The following is a 17,706-nucleotide window of genomic DNA, read 5'->3' on the forward strand; positions in this document are numbered from 1 at the left end:
AAGGGGGTAGGTGTATGATCTGAAGTGTATAAAAATATTTAAATAAATGACAATAAATAAATGTGAATAGGCTGCAGCCTCCCTAAAAGATAGTCCGAAGACTATACCGTGAGAATAAAAAGAGGGGGTAGGGATGGTGGCGCTGCCTATTATTAAAACAAGAGTGTAAATACTAATATAAGATTTAAAAATTGTGCTCATGAATATAAAGTGACAAAAATAACAACCGTCCTGTGTAAAATGATATGAATATTAAAAATAATAATATATATGTCACTGTGCAATGTGTAAAGTGCTATTATAAAGTGACTGGTGTATAAATAAATAAATCCCTATGAGCAACATGTGACACTCAATGGATAAAGTGCTGGTGAGGAAAGTGCAACAGTGTCAGAAAAATCTATAACTATGATATGATATCAAGGTGATATAAAGTGCCAACAGTGAACGGTATGCAATCTACACCACAAAAAAAGTGCAATAATGTTATATAAACAATTAATCTGTATTGTACTATCAGGATATAAAGGTGCCAACTATAGACGGTACTCTGTATGCACCGCAGGAAAAGTCCAAAATAAATGAAACAGTCTTTATGTCACATGCAGCGATTTCAAACAGGTATATAATCCCCAATCCAATAACGTGACAACACTCTGGTGAATGATGCAAAAAGAGGGGGTGACTCCGTGGTAAGTGATGAGGTGCTGGGTGATCCTTTTCTGGTAAGAGAGCCCACTTACCAGAAACACCCACCCCACACAGGGGTATATAGCGGGTGTATTAGAGCAAAACCAGCAGCCCAGCGACGTCCACTTGCATCAGATGGGAACGTCCTATCGGAAACTTGGAAGATCCTAGTGCAAGGTGTCCCCTCTTATGGTTCCTATTAAGGCTCCCAGTACCGGTATATTCAAAGTACCCGCCGATATCATTCAGAAGTGTGTGTCAAAAGATAATGAACAAGGGACATAGCGTAATTCTGTATGATATTTATTCTCATACAATTTAAAGAGAGGTACTCACATTTAAGTGGATATAACAGGCAAAATGAGGATGGATCCGAACGCTGTGCGGTCCACGCCTCGATCTCGTATCCAAACCGGAAGTGACTCAACCACGCTGTACGGGTTTCGTAACACATACGTCATCAGCAGCATCAAGTCACCTCCGGTGTCTTCCTATATATACAAGGAAACGTGTCTTATGTTCTCAAAAGGAGATTTCTGAAGAACCGATAGAACCAAATTAAGGTCCCAAGGAGGTAACAGAGACCTCCTGGGGGGAGCCAAATGGCAAACCCCCTGAATAAACGTATAAATCAAAGAGTGCATAGCCAAAAGGCGTTGGAAGTACACAGTCAAGGCCAAGATCTGACACTTACGAGTGCCCAACACCAAACATTGGTCAACCCCTTTCTGTGGAAAAGTCAGGATCCTGCTGATAGCAAAGGATCTAGGATGCAGCTTCAGTGATTCACACCAAGCAATGTACACTTTCAATGTACTATGATAAATCTTCAGAGAAGTGGACTTCCTAGCCTTGGGTAAGGTAGGGATCACAGAATCAGACAGACCCCTGTCCTTTAACACCTTGCTCTCAACTGCCAAGCCGTTAAAACCACTATAAAGCAGGATGGAAGATCGGGCCCTGAGATAGAAGATCTTCCTGCAGAGAAGTGACCACAGACCTGCGACCTTCAGCCGAATCATGACGGTCAATCTGGAGCCACCAGAATTACGGGAATCCCCTCCAACTCGACCCTGCGTAGCAGACGAGAAAAGTTTCAGTGGAGGAAACGCATAAATTAGCCCATACTGGCTCCAGGGAGTCACCAGGGCAACTACTGCGTCGGCCAGAGGATCTCTGGACCAAGCCGCAAACTTTGAAACTTTCCTGTTTGTCTGAAGGCGAACAGGTCCACATCCGGGGTCCCCCACCGGAGACAGCTGCTGGAACATCTGTGGATGCAGGGGTCACTCTCCTTGATCCAGGGTTTGGCGACTCAGGTAGTCCACCTGCCAATTGTCTATGCCGGGAATGTATACGGCAGATAGGGCTGGGACTTAGTCCTCTGCCCAGCGCAGGGTCTCTGCAACCTCTGTAGCCGCCAGGGCACTCCTGGTGCCCCTTGATGATTGACGTATGCCACGGCAGTGACATTGTTGGACTGGACTCAGACAGAACACCCCCCCTAGAATACTGGAAGGAAGGATTTCCCGTGGAGAAGATTCGGAGAGCTGAGCCACCAATTCAGGGAGTCCTTGGCTTTCCGACTCAAACTACTCAGACTGTCCAGGGATAGAGGATCCTTGTCCCATTTGACAAAGATCTCCTGTTGCAAAAGCCTCGTGTGGGCCTGAGCATTTGGCACAGCCTCGAAGGAGGACACCTTCAGGCCCAGCACCTGCATAGATGACCTGAGACACACCAGGTCGCAAGCCAGCAGCGACATAATTGCTTCCCTTAACTTCTGTAACTTCACAGGCGGTAGAAATACCTTTGCCGAAGCTGAATCTAGGATCATCCTCCGATACTCCAGTCTGGTTGTTGGAACCAGGGCAGATTTCTTAAGATTGAGATTCCAATCGAACTGCTTCAGAGTGTGAATGGTCACCTCCCAATCCCGTTCCAATGTCACAGACGAGTCCGCTTGGAGAAGAAGATCGTCAAGGTACCCCAGAATCGCTATTCTTCTCTGTTGTAGCAGAGCCAGGATAGGGGCTAACACCTTGGTGAAGACCCTGGGAGCAGAGGAGAGTCCAAACGGTAACGCCACAAATTGAAAATGGTCCGTGCCCACCGCAAAGAGGAGAAATTGTTGACCCTGGCAAATAGGGACATGGAGATAGGCATCCTTGATATTGAACGAGGCCAGCAGGTCCCCCTGATGCAAGAACACCACCACTGACCGCAGGGACTCCATGCAAAATTTCTGGAAGCGCACAAAGCAGTTCAGAGTTTTAAGGTCCAAGATTGGACGCAATTTGCCCTCCTTCCGTGAAATGGTAAACCGGTTCGAAAAGAACCCTCAAAAGCGTTCCTGATGAGGAACTGGTACAATCACGCCTTGTGAAATCATATCCTGAATGGCTTCCCGCAGCCTTGCAAGGTGGTCTGGGGACAGCTGAAGATTGGAGGGAAATAATCTCTGGCGGACGGGAACAAAACTATCTTGTACCTGGACTGAATTACCTCGTGCACCCACCTGTCGTGCAACAGTGAGGTCCAAGGATCCAGGAAGAAATGGAGACGTCCCCCCACCCCTGAAGTGGGTGGGGGCGCCCCTTCAGGCAGAAGGGGTCTGCTTGGAGGTGCTGGAGGCAGCGGATTTTGGCTTACCAGCCCTCCGTTTCCCGGATCCTTTTCCGCCCAAAGTCTGTTTGGAAAAAGACGCTTCTGGGCTGTAAAGGAATGACCTCGCTTACGCGAGGGAGACTTACCCTTAGTCGAGTGAGGAAGGAATGTGCTCTTTCCCCCAGTGACCGTCTTGATCAAGTCATCCAAGGAGGAACCAAAAAGGCAATCACTCTGAAAGAGAAGATCTGCCAAAGGCTTCTAAGAAGCTTTAGCCAGATTGCACGTCTGATGAGCACACTTGCCACTGACGCTCTGGCCGCAAGATAATTGGTCAGCGAGTTCCAGGGCAGATGATGGTAACTGGGTTACCGTCAGTGCCTTTCAGAGCCTTTACAAATTCAAACAGTCTGAGAGACTAGAATGGTAGTCAGGGCAGGCCTGAGACTAGATCCCACTACCGTATACGGGTGTCGGGATAAGACCTCAATACGTCCGTCAACCGGATCATGAAGAGATGAGGATTCTGCCACCCGTAAAACTGTGGCCTTGTGAGTACTGCATATCTGGGGGTCCACCTGAGGGGTCACCATCCATTTCCGTAAGATCTCTTCCTCAAACGGGTAGCGTCTAGCCAAACGTTTGGGAATTGCAAGCGTGTGATTAGGTCACCACCATTGCTCCTCCACTAAGGCGGACAAGACTTCGGGACAAGGGGGGAAATCTTGGCCAATTTCTTTGCCCTGAGGGATCCAATGGATACTGAGGCTCCTTGCGATTTAGAAATTGCATTCATGATTTTTAGGGTGTCCCTCACTGAGGATATCAAAGCATCTACCAGCGCCTTTTCCTGTGCCAAGGTGGGTGTGGAGACATCCTCTCCCACATTAGAAAAGTCTGAATGCGGGAATGCAGCCTCCAAAAGGGGGTCTGCATCGCCGGCAACCATATCGGCCTCAGAATCTAAGGTCTGAGATGAGACAGGCGAGGGCCGAGGGTGTTTCTTAGTAAATGCTGCCGCACTAACTTTGTCCATTTTTATGGACATTTCTTGCATCACAAAGTCACATTTAGAGTCTCAGAAGCGGGCCCCAAAGATACATTGCAGACAAACTTGGAGAATCCATGTTAGAAATATGGCCAAACAGTAGGATTGCACAGTAAGAATGTAACACCGGAACCTGAACCGCAAGGGGTTAAACAGAAGCTTCTCCGGAAAACAGGAGCAATGGCCTAAGAGGGAGCAATCCGTGCTCAATCACCAACTATTAACGCCCCTAAGGCTAAGCGAGGTTACAAAGAGACCACAGGTCCCAGCAAGTCCGCCGCTGACGGCGTGCATTGCCCCTTTAAAAGGAAATTGCGATGCACGCAGCAATACTCTGGGGGATAATCCTAAGCCCCCTAAAGGCCTGAAACCCCTCTGAAGATGAAACGGTGAAGGCCAGGGTAATTAAACTCCTCTAGAGTAGTTATCACATGGAGAACACAGAAGCGTAGAGAAAATTAGGTAGAAGGAAATGACCCCGCCCACAAGAGCCAGAAGCTTCTGTGCTATTTTATCTCCGGCTCCAGCAAAATGGCCACCGGCATTACATTGATAGGGATACCCAGGCAGGCTTCGCGCCGATGAGCATGTGACCTCGGGCCTAGTAAGACCTACCCTAGTAACAGGTCTGGTGGCCCTGGCAGGGGTCATCCCGGCGGATGAACCCCCCCAAGGAAGCAGTATGAGGCGCCACCCCCCCACACCATCCACTACTCGGTATAGCACCTGAGGCAACTTAGGGGAACCCCCACTAAAAGTGTCCTGGGAGTCCGGAGCCCAGGGTAGGGAGAGGTCAGGGTAGGAGGGGAAGGTCCCAGGTGACCCCTCATAGTGGAGAAGGGTGGTAGGAGGTATGGGTATCCAAGGGTCCTACTCACCTATGGAGGAGCCCACGTTCGCCCAAGGCCTGCTAACCAGATGGGGGGACTGTACTTACCAGTGCACGCTGCTGAGGGTGGGCGTTCATCCTGACAGACTGCCTCTGCACTGCAGTGAGGGCACTGTCGGCCAAGAGGCACGCTGTGACACTGGCATGCCAGGTGTGTGCGTCCCGGCGGGGTGTTTCACTCGCAGGCCAGTCCCCGTCCGTGGGACTATAGTTGCTATGGAGAACCAGAGCGAGGCTACGGTCAGCAAGCGCTCGCTGGCACAAACTGGAAGACCGTAAGGCTCTCATATAGCCAGTCTGAAACCCAGCCGGCATTCCACAGGAACTGGAATCAGCAACAACAAAAAATAAAATAAAAAAGGTTTCCTTTTAAGATGTTTAAAACGGAGCAAGGACAAAAAATTGATTTTGATCATTCAGTCATCCTGCTCTATTAAATCAAAGAGGCATGTGTAGGTCAGACAAATATAACATAACATTTATAATGAAATAACCACAAATGTCTTTTCTGTGCTCACATCATTATCAGTTTTATTCAACCCCCAAGTGGCATTCAATCTTAGTACTTAGTACAACATCCTTTTACAGTTATAACAGCTTTTAAACGTGAAGCATAGCTTGACACAAGTGTCTTGCAGCCATCTACGGGTATCTTCGCCCATTCGTCATGGGCAAAAGCCTCCAGTTCAGTCACATTCTTAGGCTTGTGCACTGCAACTGCTTTCTTTAAGTCCCACCAGAGGTTCTCAATCGGATTTAAGTCTGGTGACTGTGATGGCCACTCCAAAATGTTCCAGCCTTTAATCTGCAACCATGCTCTAGTGGACTTGGAGGTATGCTTGGGATCATTGTCCTGTTGAAAGGTCCAACGTCTCCCAAGCCTCAGGTTTGTGACGGACTGCATCACATTGTCATCCAATATCTCCTGGTACTGAAGAGAATTCATGGCACACTCTAAAGCTTTCCTGTACCTGCAGAAGCAAAACAGTCCCAAAGCATGATTGACCCCCCACCATGCTTCACAGTAGGCAAGGTGTTCTTTTCTTCATAGGCCTTGTTCTTCCTCCTCCAAAACATAGCGTTGATCCATGGGCCCAAACAGTTCTGATTTTGTTTCATCAGTCCACAGAACACTATCCCAACACTTCTGTGGTTTGTCCACATGACTTTTGGCATACTGCAGTCGACTCTTCTTATTCTTTGGAGACAGGAAGGGTGTGCGCCTGGGAGTTCTGGCATGGAGGCCTTCATTACGCAGTGTGCGCCGTATTGTCTGAGCAGAAACTTCAGTACCCACATCTGACAAATCTTTTCTCAGTTCCTCAGCAGTCACACGGGGACTTTTTTCCACTCTACGCTTCAGGTAGCGCACAACAGTCGAAGTCAGCATCTTCTTTCTGCCACGACCAGGTAGCGTTTCAACAGTTCCCTTTGCCTTGAATTTGCGAATGATGCTTCCTATGGTGTCTCTTGGTATGTTTAACATCTTTGCAATCTTCTTATAGCCATTGCCCTTCCTGTGAAGAGTAATCACCTCTTCTCTCGTCTTCCTAGACCATTCTCTTGACTTCACCATGTTTGTAACCACACCAGTAAATGTCTAGAAGGAGCTGAGTATCACAGTCATTTTAAAGCTGCCTAATTGACAGTCATTTTAAAGCTGCCAAATTGGTGCTTATTAGGCTTTATTGCTGCTCCCTGACATCCACAGGTGTTTTCAATACCTGATTGAAAACACTTCAATGAACCTCTGTTCTTCAGAGTGGTAGTCTTTAAGGGGTTGAATAATTGTGTCAATGAAGAATTCACAAAATAAACATTTACTACTGTATTACAAAACCAATTGATGTCATTTTAGTTGCATATGGTTCTTTAAAAAGTCCTTGTAGGATTTCATTCTGAATACAATTACAAATGTACACTAAATTCCTTAAACCCTTTACAGCATCGGGGGGTTTAATCATTTTGAACACAACTGTATAGTGAGTTTATGTCCTACAGCGTCAGCCACAACCAAATGTAAGGTTTAATATTCTTATGTAAGAGGATAATAAAGCCAGCTTTTTTATCCACCACAGGGCAGCCTAAAACTGCTCACACCCACAGTTTGTGAAGGAGTAAGAAATCCACCTCTGGAAGATGGGTCTCCTGTAGGAGAGCCACATCTGCTTTCAGATGCTTAAAATGCCTAAGAACCCACCTGTGCTTTGCTGGGGAGAGAAGGCCTTTACATTCCTAGAGATTACCTTCATACTGGAAACCATAGGTGGCAAGTCTAGAACATGCAGAAGCTGAAAATGTGTAGGAAAATAAAGAGGTTGCAGTTAAATGAGGGAGATCAGGGGAGCCATAAGGATGCCAAGACTGAACATCCTGAATAACGTGTGCCAACGTACCCATTTGACCACAGTTTCTTCAGCAAGTTGAGGAAGTTGCAGGGAAGATCTTAGATATCTGTAGGGTGTGTAATACCAACAATTGAGAATTTTTAGCATAAATTCCCAATGAGACGTGCAGTGCGAGTATTTATATGTGGAACGAGATGCTCAAAACGTAAGTTTTAGATCGGATTCCCATCTCATCATCGGGGGGGGGGGTATTTTAGGGAACCGCTCATAGGCAGTAGAAGGTCGTAAAATAAGGAGATACCCTTAGTCTTACACACCGAGTGATAGAACTGCAAGACTTTGAGGGGCACTTGGGGTTGTTTGAAGGGGTGTTTTGTTAAAAAGGACCAAATTGGCAAAATTTTAAAATATAAGTGGGAAGGTAATTGAAAGGAGGACATGATCTCATCCGGGCGGCGCAGAGCGCCCCCAGAGTAAAAGTGAGAAATGTTCCTCACTCCGAAGGGGAAGAGTGAAGACACTCTGAGGGAAGGGATATGAAATTCTAATAAAGTCAGTGGTAGTGAAGCCTCTGGGGCAGTGCACTCCACCGCCCACACCTCCCGTGCAACCCCTATCCTCCTCCATGCAGTCAAGGCTGTGGGGGGGGGGGGGGGAGCGTAGAAATGTCCCAGGGGAGACAGAGGTCACCCAGAAGGAGCAGGCATGGGTCCCCCGTTGGTATTAGCGATCTTTCAATGATTGACCACAGAGGAGCATCCTCAACAGGAAACCCGCCCCTGTTTTGTTCCTGTGTGGCCCAATAGTAAGTGCCAAGGTCCGGCAACTTCACACCACAAATATGCTTAGGCAATGCCAGGGTGGCAGTAGCCACCCTAGCCTTCCCACCGCACCATACAAATTTACGCATTTGTCAGCCGTTAGGGCCTTACAGGGCCGCCATCAGGGTGGGGGGGGGCAGCCAATACACATGTAGGGGGCCCGAGAGGCTGGAGGGGCCCGGGACCCGGCATCCAGGAAGTGTGCAGGATACACTAGCCAGGGGACACATAAGGCAGGAGAAGCGCCGAAGGATAAGTGCATAGTAAGCACAGTAAACAAGCTGGCAGGGCCGGAACTTGGGAGATGTTATGAGGGAGGGACTTAAGAGCCTTTCAGCTACTCATTGGCTGAGGAGGTAACAGGAGGCGGGCTGATCCGCCTCCTGCTGCCTCCTTAGCCAATGGGTACACAGGGTGCACTGTCCATCACTGCACAGCCTGGTGCTTCCCCTGCTGATGGGATTGAATTCTTCTGCAGAAAAACCTGCTGCAGAGATCGAGGTAAGAGAGATTAAAAAGAAATGTTTCCTGCTGAAGCTGCTAGATTTAGCTAGAAGACATGTACAGTTCATAGCCCCTGCCCTGTTAATTACAGTCACTGTATTTACAACCTTATTGCTGTCCTTTTAGCAGGGTGAAAGTAACTTTACACACGTGTAGCATAGGTATCAGCTTTTGTCACCATGTTAAAAGGACAGCAGTATGGGTAGCATTACAGTGACTGTTATTAGTCCAGGTTCACTAAACTAGCCAATGCTCTGAAAAGCAATCCATGCAGATTGCTTTTCAGGTCCCTTTTAACATGAGCCGTCTGATCGGGTCTGCCTGTTCATTTTTCAGGCAGACCTGATCAGACCCTCCATTCTTTATGGAGTGGCAGATGTAAATGGGATTGATTCTTTTGAAATGCAGATTTAAACTATGTATGGGCAGGCTGAAGGTACCCAAGTTGATAGATCGATCAACTTGAGTACAACGTACAACCAGTCTGTCAGATTTTACATACGCTTATCGCTAGCAGCTCTTGTAGCCGCTAGCAATAATCACTGTGTTTTCCTGGCAGGGGCGGCACCGGGAGAACACAATGGCTCCGCAGGAGGGTTTCCCTTGTCTGTGTTGATGGGGGAATCAAGCAAAAATGTTTTTCCTGCAAGCCATGGGACAAAAAAACTAATGTTTTTTCAAATTCTTCAATAATTTAGCCAAAATGGGAAAAAAAAGATGTTTGCTTTGTATATTCTTAAGTTTTATACATAACTAGAACATTTAACAGGGTTGTATCATTAGAGGAGATTCCCCTCACTTCCTGTCTTGGTGTCACCGGGACAGGAAGTGCGGGTAATCTCCCGGTGGGGATATAGCCAGCAATTGTTTCCTTGTATAATATATAATATGGACATTATAAGGCAACAATTGCAAGCTATTTCCCCACAGTGAGATTCCCCCACTTCCTGTTCTGGTGACACTAATACAGGAAGTGAGGGGAAATCTCATGCAATGATATAACCCTGTTAGAAATTCTAGTTCCGTATAAAAAGTATAAAGTAAGCACTTTGTTTCCAAAGTGGCTAAATTATGGAGGAGTTAAAACCCCATAGTGTGATCCTGGGATATGACGCTGTGCTCATACACTGCTGAATGTGTCTGGTCATTGTGTCTGTGGTGAATTATCCTGGATTCCTGGAAGAGGAGGACATGGGATGGGGGGATGGGACTGGAGGAGGAAGAGGACATGGCATGGAGTAGAACATAGGATGGAGGAGATGGGACTGGAGGAGGGCATTGGACTGGAGGAGGACATGGGACTGGAGGACGACATGGGACTGGAGGAGGAGGAGGACAACATGGGACTGGAGGAGGAGGACGACATGGGACTGGAGGAGCAACAGGGCATGGGATGGAGGAGGACATAGGATGGATGAGATGAGACTGGAGGAGGAGGAGGACATGTGACTGGAGAAGGACATGGGATAGAAGACATGGGGTGGAGGAGGAGGAAAATGACATGGGATTGAGGAGATGGGACTGGAGGAGGGGAAGGACACGGGATGGAGGAGGAGAAGGACACGGGATGGAGGACGAGAAGGACACGGGATGGAGGACGAGAAGGACACGGGATGGAGGACGAGAAGGACACGGGATGGAGGACGAGAAGGACACGGGATGGAGGACGAGAAGGACACGGGATGGAGGACGAGAAGGACACGGGATGGAGGACGAGAAGGACACGGGATGGAGGACGAGAAGGACACGGGATGGAGGACGAGAAGGACACGGGATGGAGGACGAGAAGGACACGGGATGGAGGACGAGAAGGACACGGGATGGAGGACGAGACGGACACGGGATGGAGGACGAGACGGACACGGGATGGAGGACGAGACGGACACGGGATGGAGGACGAGACGGACACGGGATGGAGGACGAGAAGGACGCGGGATGGAGGACGAGAAGGACGCGGGATGGAGGACGAGAAGGACGCGGGATGGAGGACGAGAAGGACGCGGGATGGAGGAGGAGAAGGACGCGGGATGGAGGAGGAGAAGGACGCGGGATGGAGGACGAGAAGGACGCGGGATGGAGGACGAGAAGGACGCGGGATGGAGGACGAGAAGGACGCGGGATGGAGGACGAGAAGGACGCGGGATGGAGGACGAGAAGGACACGGGATGGAGGACGAGAAGGACACGGGATGGAGGACGAGAAGGACACGGGATGGAGGACGAGAAGGACACGGGATGGAGGACGAGAAGGACACGGGATGGAGGACGAGAAGGACACGGGATGGAGGACGAGAAGGACACGGGATGGAGGACGAGAAGGACACGGGATGGAGGACGAGAAGGACACGGGATGGAGGACGAGAAGGACACGGGATGGAGGACGAGAAGGACATGGGATGGGGGACGAGAAGGACATGAGATGGGGGACGAGAATGACATGGGATGGGGGACGAGAATGACATGGGATGGAGGACGAGAAGGACATGGGATGGAGGACGAGAAGGACATGGGATGGAGGAGATGGGACAGAGGAATGACGTAGGAGATGGGACTGAAGGAGGAGGAGAAGGACATGGGATCAGGGAGATTAGACTGGAGGAGGAGGACATGAAATTGGACTCAGTGGGACTGCCAGTGGGTGGGCCCAGGGGAATGTAGATGGTCAGGTCTAGGGACTGGGGAGATGGGGGACCGGGGGGCCCAGGCCTAAAACTGTGTAAGGGGCCCCAAAATTTCTAAAGGCGGCCCTGGGGCCTTAAGACGTGTACTGGGGAAGCCGATAAAGAATTTGGGGCAGTATTGACATTTTATAAGCCACCATTCTGCCGCCCCATGAGAGCTCCAGTTTAGCCATGGCAGACATTTCACAAGTGGTTTTAGTCCAAAGGGGATTTATATTAGCAAGTAGAAGTTGGGAGATAGAAGGGGTTAGGTGAACCCCGAGGTATGTGATCTTTTCAGTGGTCCAAGGATAGGATGTTTGTAGTGTATTAGCCAGGTCAGAGTAGATACCCAAGTTTAATGCCAACAATTTTGTGGCATTAAGTTTAGAATAGGAAATGGAGCTAAATTCCAACAGTATCTTGTATGCAGTAGGGAATGATTTAGCAGGGTCAGTGAGTATTAAAAGTACATCATCAGCGAAAATACTTATTTTGTGTTCCACTGCACCAATGAGGAATCCTGCAACGTCAGGGTGGGAACGTATTGCCACCGCAAGAGGTTTGATGACTAGATTGAAAACCGTTGGCAATAACGAGCAACCCTGATGAGTGCCGTTGGTCAACGTGAAGGGTGAGGACACCACGCCGGAGGTGAGCACTTGCACTGATGGGGAGGAGCAGAGAGACCGTATGGATGAAAGTATAGGACCTGAAAAGCATGTAGTCATACGCATGTAGTCCCAGTTAACCCTGTCAAACGCCTTCTCTGCATCCAATGTGAGGAGCAGAGAAGGCGTTCAAGTTTTTTCGGCAAAGTGAATAAGATTAATGAGGCGACAGGTGGCATCAGATGTTTGCCTGCTGGGCATAAAACCTAGTTGATCCTTGCGTATGAGAAATAGAAGAATCGGTTGAAGGCGAGCAGTGATTGCTTTGGCATATATTTTTACGTCACTGTTTAAGAGGGATATGGGCCGATAGTAAGAAGGGAGACTAGGGTCCTTACCAGGTTTGGGGATTGTGGTGAAATAAGCACCCAACATCTCTGGAGGGAGACACAAGGCGCTAGTAGCTTTAGTAAATACCACAGCTAGATAAGGGCTCACAAGGTGAATGTTCAGTTTAAAATATTAGTTGGTAAAGTCGTCCGGCCCCGAGGATTTACCATTAGGGAGGGTGGCGATGATTTTCGGGATTTCAGCAGGGATGAAGGGGGCATTTAGTAGCTGTAAATGTTCCTCAGAGTTTGGTCAAATGGAGTTTGGATAGGAAATCCTGTATAGAGTCGGGAGTGGGCAGGTTGGTGTTAGCGTCAAGATGCAAGTTGTAGAGGTTGCTGTAATATCTCACAAATTCATTGGCTATGTCCTTAGGGTGGGTGAGCCTAGAACCGGCCTGTGAGAGGAGCAAGTGGTCAATCCTGGACCTAGCCTGTTTGATCTTCAGTCCATTGGCCAGATGCCTGCCCTATTGGCATTAGAATAGTAGGATAATTTAAGCCAGTGAAGGTGACAGCCGCATTGGTCCATAAGATGGGATTTAAGTGCATTGCACAATTTAGTTAGGCTAGCGGCCAGAGCAGGGGTAGGTGTGAGCTTATGGGCAGTCTCGTGAGCTTGCATCTCCGCAAGGAGTTCCGTGAGTTTATGATGATAGAGCTGTTTAGCCCTAGCTTTTTTTTTGCAAAAAGACCCCTCGCATGTAGGCCTTATGGGCTCCCCAGAGTATCCAGGGATCGGAGATCGAGTGGGCATTTAGCTGAAAATACTCTGTCAGGAGATTTTGGATATGAGAAGCCGTGAGGGGATCTTGAATAATTCTAGTGTCAAAGCGCAAGATATATGTACTGCCCCTAGGGGCCCCCTGGTCCAGGAACATCTCCACAGCCGCATGGTAAGACCAAGTGTTGCTTCTGATGGACGTGGAGGAGGTTCTGCCCAGTAGATATAAGTCAGCAATAAACATATCCAGGCGTGAATACAAACCATATCTGTAGGAGTAGAACGTGTAATCTTTCTCTGAGCTGTGCTGACACCTCCAGACATTGTAAAGTTATTCTTTATACAACAGTGGTCCTAGGGAGTGTCGTCAGCCCTCGGCGGGAGCTGAGGTGTCAAGCCCGGGGTCGACCACCATATTGAAATCCCTACATAACATATTAACATTATCCGATACCAAAACATTCTTGAGGAGTCTTCGAAGAAAAGGTCCCTGGCGCGTGTTAGGGGCGTACACCGACACCAACGCAAGAGGCAATCCATTAAAGTCTCCTTTCACAACCAGTAAGCGACCATAGGGATCTTGCAGGAGTTCCTTAAGGTTAAAGGCCACTGTATGTTTGATGGTAAGCATGAGTCCTTTTTCTTCTCGGGGGCACTGGTGAAAAAGATATGAGGAAAGTCCTTGAGTGAGAACTTTGGCGGGCAGCTAGACATGAAGTGGGTTTCCTGTACAACATCAGCGCGGGTGCCACAAATGTCCATAGGGAGAATATTTTTGCTGGATGATTTAAACCTTTCACATTTAGTGATAGAAATTTAATCGTCATGGTGGAAAAAAAGTGTCATTAGTAGCGAGGGAAGTGCTGGTATAGTAGACATAAGTAGCATGGTGTATATCAGACTTGTCCAGTGTGAGTATAGTAGTCGTAGGCATGTTGAAAACAAGTTGCATAGGAAGAAAAGGGAGCGACAACAGTGAGCTCACGGATGCGCAGAGCGCGAAGTAAAAGATAAGAAACAGTCCAAGGACAGGCAGTGCCTGTATCAAGGCACAGAGGGCCAGTGGGACAACTAGAATGCCCAAGTCCAGGGACTAGGTAGTAATCACATGTGACGTGAGCATACCACCAGTTGCGGTTTTCTTTTTAATGGATTGTTTTCTGGAGACCACCTGCTAGGTGTCACCCAATGGCATAGTCGCCGAAGCTCCAGGGGTGATTTCAGAGGTGGGGGAACAATACCCCATTTTTGTAAAGTCAAGATTCCCTCTTCCAGGGTGGTGATGAGAACTGTGGTCCCATTGTGCGTGATAGAAAAGGACGCAGGATACTTCCATTTATGGGCGATTTTGTGATTCCTCAACGAGTCTCTGTAGCGCGTAGCGAGACAAGTCGGGAAGTATGTGCACATGGGGAAATTCACCTGGTAGAGTAGACAGCTGTCTGACGGCCAACATAATTAGCTCTTTGGAGCGGAAAAAATGCACTCAGTAATACATCTCGGGGAAGATCTGTAGCAGTAAAATTGGGTTCCGGAATTAGGTGGATACTGTCAATCAGGAGGTCTGATCCTGAGAGTGTGGGAACCAGGGCAGATAATAAGTCTTTAGCAAATTGAATTAATGATTCTGTACCCCTGAGCTTCAGGTTGTTCCTCCTGGATCGGTCCTCCAGGTCCACTAATTTGTCTTTGATCCAGGAGATATCATCACATTGAGAGTTATGCGCTTCAACCAGTGTGTTATAAGATAAGGCACACTTGGACATTGAGCTTTCAAGGATATCTACCCCGTCACCCAGGTGCTGTACATCCTGCTTCACCTGTCTGAGGCATTGCAACATGTCTTCATGCAGGGAGGACCTGAGTGTCATCAGCATATTTTTCAGCACCGTGTCAGACACGGGATGGCCTTCGGTGGGGAATGCTGCCATAGTATCTGGAGTGCTGACAATGGGGTTCACTGCATCAGGCATGGAAGAGGAGTGAGCCATCCCTGTGTAAGTGTCAGCAGCTGGAGGGGATCCCCTGTGGGGCCTAGCTTTAGCAGAGCTCCTGGATGAGGGAGACACAGGGAAGGAGGATCTGGAAGAGTCCCCACTGTCCAGGTTACCGACCTGTCTGAGGATTGTTTTAGCTCCCGCTGTATGGGCCTCATGCTGGTGTCGGCCGGCGCCATCTTGCTGTAGTCCGGCAGAGAGGGGGAGGAAGAAGCTCTCTATTCTCGCGGGCTTCCAATGATTTGGCTTGCGGTGGGTCATACGATGAGTCGGCGGCATGGGAGGTGGAGGCCAGATGCTGTGGCTGGGATAGCTACAGTCGTGCGGTGTCCCGGGTGGCCAAGCGGAGCTCTGGTCCAAAGCGGCCATCTTCCGCGCTGACGCCACACCCTCTCTGTCATGTACTATTTTTGACATATTTGGCAACTCAACTTCCCCTCTTAACTGTCTTTCCTGTACAGTGAGTACCCTGGTATAGTTATTTGAATGATTGAACCATGTCTTAGTAATCTCTAGTCCAAGTTGTCCCTAAACATGAGAGCTGTGAACTCAGAAAGATGGTCTAAACTATGAGCATTCGTGTTCATAACGTTACAATGGCTACCCCACATACAGGGTATCCGGCTTATGGAGTATTTAACCATTTTCTAGTTCTACTAGCTACCATTTACTTTTAACTTCTAGCTGCCAGAACTTTAGCTAACCCATGCATAGGTCATCATACCTGTATTCGTCTTATCTATGTTCTAAATGACATGCACATTTTACTATCAGTCCCCTGGGTTCCTTTACCCATCATATTTCCCACTTACCTTTAGCCCCCCTCACCCCCTTTTATTTATTTTTTTACAGCTGGCACCACCCAATCCCCCCCCCCATTCAGTGTGCCCCCTTTCTACCCAAAACTCTTATTGTGACCCCCCTTACAAATTCTCACTCTTATCTCACTACTAGGTTATGGATACCTGAACCTATTCATTTGCCCTTCTCATTTAATTAGCAATCTTCATATATACAATCTAGTCACAGAGATGCAATAGTCTCTGCCTTTTCTATGTCAGTACATTGGTCAAGAACATTTTAGGCACCCTGGTTAAAAAGAGTATGTAAAAGGGGAAGTGAGAGGTAATTCTGTTAGATGTCACCAGAATTATGTCCCCATTGGTAGATTCCACCTCCCCCCCCCCCCCCCTCCCATGAAAACCTTAAAATTTAGATTTTACCATAAAATTTTTTATTGGCCCAAAAAATAAAAAAGAAATGCCTTTTACAGAATAGTCAAAAACCATAAAACAAATAAAAGGTCAATACCTGCAATATTGCAAAAAGGCAGCCTTCAGCAACTTGGTCTTGTCATGATGAATGGTTTCTCTATTTTCCATCAACACAATCTATGTCAGAATAGAGTATCTGGTTAGGAGGCTTCCAGCAAATACATTTGTTGTAAAAAATATTTATCATCAAAACTATGGTATACAGTCAATATACAAGAGTACATATATATTAAAAAAAGAAAAAAAAAAAGTGTATATTGGAGATACATTTAATGTTTTTGGCTATGTAACCCAAGTGACTAAATGAGGAGCCTGTACTGCACTAACATATCTACTTGTACACTACTAATACTAAACAAATATTGCAGTTAAATAGTGTACGATAGGCGATTATACAGTGCCTTGAAAGTTTTCATATCCCTTGAAATTTTCCACAGGTTGTCATGTTACAACCAAAGACGTAAATGTATTTTATTGGGACTTTTTGTGATAGACCAACACAAAGTGGCACAATTAAGTGGAAGGAAAAAAGATTTTTGTAAGATCTTACCGTAAAATATTTTTCTTTGATGTCCGTCGACACAGCCTCATCTCCATAAGGTTTATGTTCCTCCCATCAGGAGTAGTTTAGGCAGTAACATTGGAATACACACGCCCAGGGAGCTGTCCCTCTAGGCATAAACCCCACTGCACTATTCAGCACATCAGTTTAGTTTAAAAGCAGTGAAGACAAAAGAACCAACCCCAAACCGAGGGTTGGTTGCTGCGTCTGTTGACAGACATCAGAGAAAAAGATTTTACGGTAAAATGTTACAAAAATCGTATTTTCTCTATCATCCATCGACAGACACAGCCTCATCTCTATGAGCCAAGTGGGATGTCCTAAAACAGTGTAGGTATGAGGGGTGGGAAAACAACAACCGGATAGTAACGTCAACTCCAACAGGCTAAACATAGCCAACTGGGGGCAACATGGAGCTCAACCAAACAACATGAGCTAACCCAGAAAAAAGACCCTGAAGAGAAGTACAAACCAACATTCTCTTATGAAACAGCAGCCTGAAAAACCTTGTGGACATAAGAGGCATCTGAAGATGCCAACAAATCCACCTTGTAAAATTTGGTAAAGGTGTGTACAGACGACC

General features: G+C 47.6%; 1 protein-coding gene across 2 annotated transcripts in view; it reads right to left on the reverse strand.

Annotated features, from left to right (window-relative positions):
* The window catches only part of NUP133 (nucleoporin 133), an 899,557-nt gene that overhangs the window by 530,655 nt on the left and 351,196 nt on the right, over positions 1 to 17,706 (reverse strand). For both annotated transcript variants that reach the window (XM_082249111.1, XM_082249110.1), the window contains exon 11: positions 16,599 to 16,678. In XM_082249111.1, the coding sequence (XP_082105237.1) occupies positions 16,599 to 16,678 (80 nt within the window). The remainder of the gene's footprint in view (positions 1 to 16,598; positions 16,679 to 17,706) is intronic.

The sequence above is a fragment of the Pelophylax lessonae genome, assembly GCF_965119305.1.
Source record: "Pelophylax lessonae genome assembly, chromosome: 3".
In the NCBI taxonomy this organism is placed as follows: domain Eukaryota; kingdom Metazoa; phylum Chordata; class Amphibia; order Anura; family Ranidae; genus Pelophylax; species Pelophylax lessonae.